The 7,197-nt window shown below is 38.5% G+C and overlaps 1 protein-coding gene across 1 annotated transcript; it reads right to left on the bottom strand.

Moving 5' to 3' along the window:
* Positions 1 to 1,114: 1,114 nt before the first annotated feature.
* On the bottom strand, positions 1,115 to 2,131 carry ly6d (lymphocyte antigen 6 family member D). Its single transcript, XM_040131493.1, has 3 exons — positions 2,072 to 2,131; positions 1,691 to 1,795; positions 1,115 to 1,537 (listed from the first exon to the last, which is right to left on the bottom strand). Exons 1-3 carry the CDS (start codon positions 2,121 to 2,123, stop codon positions 1,452 to 1,454), a joined length of 243 nt encoding a protein of 80 aa, XP_039987427.1. The 5' UTR covers positions 2,124 to 2,131; the 3' UTR covers positions 1,115 to 1,451.
* Positions 2,132 to 7,197: the final 5,066 nt, after the last annotated feature.

Here is a 7,197-nt window from a genome sequence, read left to right as displayed (position 1 = left end):
ACCGCTATGAATACATTTGATTTCTGGTCCGACAGTATGTCCTAAGAACCACTTCTGAGAGACCATAAACCGGCCCTTAGACTCCCACTAGGGTTGACAGACCTGGGACTACAAGGAGCTATCACATATTAATGTACCACACGCGCATACTGGCTCTCCATAAAACATTTGCAGAGCAGATTTTTTGAATATTTTATAACCTACATTCTTTACATCCAGGTTTACATCGTCTTCTTCTTCCTTGCCTACGCCGTAGCGCTTTGCTACAACTATGTGCGTTACCTCTACTGTCAACCAGTGGAATAGCATGACACTGGGTTTTATTGCGTCACCCGTGTGCATCTGGTAAAGCACAAGATAAAAACAAAACGAGGACCCACTCATTAAAACTTTACAGCAAGTCCTCCAACCTCAACAACCATATATATATATATATATATATATATATTGTTTCTCCCTACCCTCAGATAAAACCCTCAGGAGTGTATCATCATGGTAAAAATAATAAACACACAGTTGAGGTTGTGGAATGGTCGCCTAAAAATAAAACGTAACAATGGGTTGTAAAAAGCTGCTTGCACAGGCGACTTATGGGCTTGTTTTTTCTTTTGTTTTTTTACAGAAGGACAGGTTCAAACATTATGGCCAATAAGTTTTGATGCTACCTTTAAAGTTAGCGACATTCAGAAGGGAACACGTGGATGAGTTTAACCCCACCCAAATAAAACCAATGAGGAACTCATACAGTCAGAACATGTTAGCTGCACTATGTGATTTGACCCATCTGGGACTCATAAGGTTCAAGAACTGTGACTGTGTAAAAGTGTGTGAACTTTTTAAATTGTAAGACATAAGAGTTTTTTTTCCTGCCTTACCTGTAACAAAAGACATCTGAAGCAAACTGGTGAGATCAATTAAAGATTTTTTATTTTTCTATTTATTGAATTTGAAGCAGATGACTTCCTAAAGGGAGTCCAAGTTTACATTGCAGCAGTGACAGACAGCGACCCACATACAGTAGCAATAGTCTGTTGCAGTGACCCACTAAGTGACATCAGGAAGGGATTAAATGTGTTTGCGTGTCTAAGTCCGTGTGTGTGTGTGTGTGTGTGTGTGTGTGTGTGTGTGCATGCGTGTATGTGTGTGTGTGTACGTATGTGTGTACACTGGTTCATTAAAGAAAAATCATGTCTGTGAGGACCAAGTGTTGCGCAGTTTCAGAAGGCCGTGGGATGATCAATGAGGCGAAACAATGAAGTCAAATGCCAAGTCAGACGTCATAGACTTCAATCAGTATCTTCAGATAAAAGCAAGACAAATCAAGTACAGGATTGTCAAATTAAAGTTTGATAAACTAACAAATCCTCTTTCACCATATTCAGATTTATGAAGTTAATTTGTCCGTAGTACTGCATTTAATCAGGAAGTGAAAGGGCATGCAGAGAGATGCCTCAGGCCGAGCACAAGTCAGTTTGGCAGCAGGTTGTGAAAATGTCTTCAGCACAAAATTCCTCACATGTTCGAGAAATGTCGTCACCTATTGAAAAACAAATACAACAATTACAAAACAATACAAAATATCTGCAAAAAACAAATATAATATGGATTTTCCTCAAAAAGATAAACACACATGTTAAAACATAGACTTAAGAGAAAACAGAGCGAATTCAACAGAATGAGCCCTGTGTACCTCTGACAAAGGTTTTGCAGTAGTGAGCTCCGGGATGGCAACTTTTCTCTGTCTTGCAGATTTTGTCATTCTCATCTTTACAGGTGTAGCAGCTGAGTGTAAGCACTGCCGAGAAGACGAAATCCATCAAAAATAGACTCGAGGTAACATCGGTATTTAGAATGCAGAAATTGAATACTGGAAAAGCTTTTCAATGAAAGGAGACGTTTTCTCTCCTCTTTTCCAGGAAATGTCCGTCCACATGTGTTGCACATTAACGATTAAATCAAATGGTTCCATTATAGTTAATGATTCCTGTGAAAGTATTTGGACCTGTTTTTTTTACGCTTTGCTTTAATAAAACATCATGCTAAAATTGAATATAAACCAAAGTTCCCTCACCCTGAGTGCTACACAGCAGCAGGAGCAGCAGCAGAAGAAGCAGGACCTTCATGCTGTCAAAAGATATGTGGACAAACCTCTCACTCTGGCACTTTTATAGTGGCACACACACCGCAGCACCGCACCCAACTAAAATCGGGCACTTCCTTTAGATAAGGATTACCTTCCTTTCATTTGAACACTATTGGTCGTAAGAAAATACAACCCAAAAGAAAACAAAGAGTCATTAAATCTGCTCTCTACTTTTGCAAATAAACAAGTTGTTGTGTTACAGTTTGCAGGAGGACGGGCTAAGGCTGTTTTTAACCCTCTCCTGTTTCTTATTTATGATGTTGTTGCTACAATGGAACAAGTGAATTTCTAAGAAGAGTTTTATGTCTGAGCACTGAACAGGATTCTATCTATTAATTTCAGATGGTGACTGATGGTATCTCTCTCTCTCTCTCTCTCTCTCTTCAACCCAACCGGTCGAGGCAGACGGCTGCCCACCATGAGCCGGGTTCTGTTCAAGGGTTCTACCTGTTAAAAGGGAGTTTTTCCTTGCCACTGTCGCCAAATGCTTGCTCATGGAGGAATACCGGGTCTTTGTAAATATAACTAAAAAGAGTGAAAAGTGCCCTGAGTTAACCTCAACTACATGGGCTTCAACACTTCCGTCTGTATTTTTGCACGCTTGGCTCTGCAGAAGTGCCCGCAGCATCACTCTTTCGTGGTACGTCCAACCAGTGAGACAACTTCTCTCCCATAACAGGACAACAATACTTGATTGTTATTGTTATTGCTCAGCCTACAGGACTTTTTGAGAAACTGGACCTGTTCAGTTTGGACAGCCTAAAAAAACAACTGGAAATGCTGCCATTTTTGTACAATTCTACAGGCTTTGAGAATAAAAGCTTAGCATCTTAGCATGCAAACGTTCTCTAATTAGCACTAAACACACAGGACAGTACAATATCTGTGAGGAACAGTCATACAGCTTAAGGACATTACAGGGGAGCTCCACTGATTTTACACCCCAAATTGTATTGGGGAGTACTGTTGCATACTGTATGAGAAAAGGTTGTATAAAGCCTTTTGTGGCTCCAGGGGGTGCTGTGTAAAGTCAAGAATATATTAGCTGCTACTTGCACAACAAAACTGGTTCTCCCACCAAAATGTCAGCAGTCCAGTTGCATGGTGGGTAATTTAGGTACTAGCTTTTCACAAGGGAGAAGAATGTGGAGTAGGTGGAGTTAAAGAGAAGATATCTCTTCTGCTGCTTCCATTTTGATCTAGTCTACATTTGCAACTTATCATCTTGTTACCATCACTATTATCATAATTATTTTAAATTAAAGTTTTAAATACTTTATTTCTTTAACAATACAAAACCTGTCACTTATTAGGCAATATCCAGTCCGATCGTGTGTAAAAGATTGCATATGAAGTACAATACATTAACCTATATCATACGCCACTCCATGCATCAAATATACTGTATGTTTATCCATTTTAAGAACAACAATGATACAACCTTGACATAACTCACTGAAATAAGATTTAGGCTGTGGATTTTTCCTTTGACACTATGTTCTACTGTGAGTCTGTACATTAAGTTCATGGTGTAGAGCATTAAAAGAACATTTAAAATGATAATAATGTGGAAGTGCTCTATTCAGTTCACCCACTGATAATGGATAAAGCTCTCAATCAACTGGCACAATTGGCATTAATTTCATTGATTTAATCAAATCAGGAACACAGCTAAGACATACTAAGTCGAAACAATGAGTTTTTGTCAATTCTCCTCTTGTTTCTCTTTGGTGCTGTGGGATTAATAAAATAATTTAATAGGTGATTCAATTCATCAGTATATATCCACAAATATATATCTAACATTTTGTGCATTCATACATACATCAGAATCTAACTATAGACATGTCTGAAGGTATTGTCAGCCTTACAACTCATTGAAACAATGCTCTGTTCTTCCTGAGAAGTGTTGAAGTTAAAAGCTCTTGCATCATGCATGCCCGCGTGCCTTTAGTTTGCCACAGAATAAAAACAAAGAGGGTGTGAAAAGAGTTGAATTCTTGCTTGTTCTACATAGAACTTCTAAAATGGCCTGGACAGAATGATTGGTACCCATTACAAGTGATGATAAATAAGTGGACTGTAGTGATATTTCAAGCAGACTATTGTCTTCAGTTAGTATCATAGTTGTCTTCAATTTATAATCAGTCATTCAGCCTATTTAAATGTAGAAGAGTGCTCATAGTGCTGTTTGGTATCAGTGTGCACCAAAATGAACATGGACAAGAGAAAGAAGAGAAATGATAGGAGATCAGAGAGAAAATAACTGCCAATCATGGTCAATGCGAAGGGTATGAGACCATCTCCAAGCAGTTTGATGTTCCTGTGACCACAGCTGCTAATATTATTAAGAAGTTTAAGGTCCGTAGGACAGTAGCCAACTTCCCTGGACGTGGCAGCAAGAGGAAAATTAATGCCAGGTGGAAGAGAAAGATCGGTCAAATGGTGGAAAAAGATCCAAGATAAACTTCAAAAACAGATAAAAGGTGGCTCAAAGATCAAGGTACAACAGTATCCAGTCACACAATGTGTTGCTTTCTGAATGAAAGAAGGAAGACCCTGCTTTTGAAAGAGATACGTAAAAAACTGATTGGAGTTTGGTAAAATGCCCAGAGTCAGAGAGCTCTGTCTCAGTTGTAGGTCATGGCTCCTCCAAAAAGGTTATTGACCCAAGTCATACATCTAAAAGAATCCGAAAATGGATGAGAAGGAAACATTGGACCTCTGAAGTGACCTGCTATTAGTCCTGATCCTAACCCAGCTGGACATCTATGGAAAGAGCTGAAATTCAACTTTGGGAGAAGTCACCCATCAAACCTGAGGGAACTGGAGCAGTTTGCTCAAGAAGAGTTTGGTCAAACTACCAGCTGAGAAGCGTCTCTTTAAGAGCTACAAAAAGAACCCAATTGCAGTGATAACCTTTCAAAAGGGTGGGTTACAAAATATTAGGTTAAGTGTCCCAATATTTTTGTCCATACCATTTTCATTTGTACCATTATTTAAAATAATGTGCTAGATTGAAAATCAAAAGCTACGTGTGTGTTCTATTCAATATATTATCTATTCTGTGCCCCAAGAATAATTTTGGTGATTATAAGTGAAGCTTTAATATGAAACAATTAGCATTCAGAAAAGCTGTTAAATACCCTGTGCAGACTCTCCTGCCTGTCAATGACTGTATTGTAGAACATGACTAAAGTATGAAGTTGTCCTTTAGTGACATCTGTAGACCACAATTGGAACATGCAAGAAAATGTCTGTGATGACTTTCTCAATTCAACCTGTTTTCAGTCATGCAACCCTTAACGGCAGCGAGTACTGTATATTTATGAAGAAACAGGAACATTCAACTGTGAGATGTAGTTTTTCGGTGGCCATCTGCCTTTACCGAGTTTGCAAGAAATCACGAATGCACTCCAAGGTACGCAGGCAAGTTTTATGTTTAAGGTTTTTAGCACCCTCTAAGCTGCTTTTGTTGCCATCTGTTCTTTTGTTGTTGTCACAGTTGCTCTGCACTCACTAAGCAGCTACAACAAGCAGCTTCTGTATTACAAACAAATTCTGTTCACTTTCATTTTGCTGGGCTGAAAGACCAACCCACACTGCCATCTCCACAGCCATGCACTGGTGCCCAAAACATCACAGTAACACATTCATGTAAAACAAGGAAGTGCTGTGAGTTTTCTTAAAGGTGGGTACGTTTAACAAAAAAAATCAAAGGAAGGTGACAGAGCTGATGAGATAATTCCTCCGAAGAATGAATTTCCAAAGGAAATGTTTAACAAAGGACTCGATTTACTTATTTTAGAAATTCATTTCCAGGAGGGCAGAGTTTCCACTATTGGTCGCTAGATACTTTCTTCTTAATCTTATTTAAAATGGCCTCAAGGAAATTAAATGAATGTGGCTGCGCACACACACACACACACACACACACACACACACACACACACACACACATAAAGATGAACAAATAATGTGACAATCCCACAGATTCTCTGACCTCTGTTTCAGGGCTTTCACTTCGATTTACTGTACATGGTTTCAAAGGACTGTGGAATATCAACTATATTATAATGGAAAATTCTTAATCAGGTTCTTGGATGATTCTGGATCTTACTCTTTATGAAAAATTAAAAAAAAGATTTTTTAAAGTACGTCTTCAGAGGAGTGCTGTCACTTTGCTGTGAGCTCACTGATGTCCCTAACAGATGATAAAATGGTCTGAGCAGCCATTGGTGTTGGCACAGTGTCACGAGTTCAGCTCGCCACCATTGCTGTATCATTTATACAATTTATAAACAAGAACTGTTAAAGCCATGCTGAAGGAAATCCAATAAACAAGCTGTCACACAGCAATTCTGCCACTGATCACATGTGGACGCCCTGAGGCTTCATTGTGTTGGAACATATTTCACATGTTGGTTCAGTTGCTAGCTGTAAAAAAAAAAAAAACACACACAGGAGCAGTGGAACGATCTCTTGCTATTATAACAATAAACCAAAAAAGTCATACATACATACAGTGCACCACTTCATGTTTCTTATTAAAATCTTTATTTGCACATTTACTTAGGTTACAGGCAGATCTTTCTTCTGTATCAATCAATAAATAAAAGTGTAGTTGGTACACTGACTGAAGAAAACCACATAAATGATGATAAAAGATGTACCACTCTGAAGAAACAAGCATGTTGGAGGAAACTTTGCAATTTATGCGTTATTCACATTTGAGGTATATTCCATCTATAGGAATTATTAGTCACAGCAAAACAAGCAGTAAACAATGTCCATGCTAAGGAAAGCTGGGTGATTAAAGTCTTCAAAAAACACATTATCAATCACATTATCCTGTGGCCTCTCACAGTTCAGTAAGAATTTCCACAGACATGAATGACTCATTTCTCCCAGAAAATGGCAAAGATCCAAACCAGTGCAATGTAATTGAGCTAATGTGCGAGGCGTCTGTGTAGACATTTGGTCTGTTTAAATCCAATTTATACAATATTACATTATGCAGTGTTGTCAGTATAAATCTTGTAATAGTTCGTGTC

This window comes from Xiphias gladius, chromosome 7 (assembly GCF_016859285.1).
Source record: "Xiphias gladius isolate SHS-SW01 ecotype Sanya breed wild chromosome 7, ASM1685928v1, whole genome shotgun sequence".
NCBI classification, from domain to species: Eukaryota; Metazoa; Chordata; class Actinopteri; order Istiophoriformes; family Xiphiidae; genus Xiphias; species Xiphias gladius.
Note: the sequence above shows the minus strand (reverse complement) of the source record. Positions and strands in the feature narration are given on the sequence as shown.

What these genes read in the sequence shown, in the direction of transcription:
- ly6d (XM_040131493.1), bottom strand. Translation starts at nt 2,123, where the DNA reads ATGAAGGTCCTGCTTCTTCTGCTGCTGCTCCTGCTGCTGTGTAGCACT. An exon ending in GCTGCTGTGTAGCACTCAGG is followed by an intron (nt 1,796 to 2,071) that starts GTGAGGGAACTT and finishes TCTTCTCGGCAG; the next exon opens with TGCTTACACTCAGCTGCTAC. An exon ending in CTGCAAAACCTTTGTCAGAG is followed by an intron (nt 1,538 to 1,690) that starts GTACACAGGGCT and finishes GTTTTTCAATAG; the next exon opens with GTGACGACATTTCTCGAACA.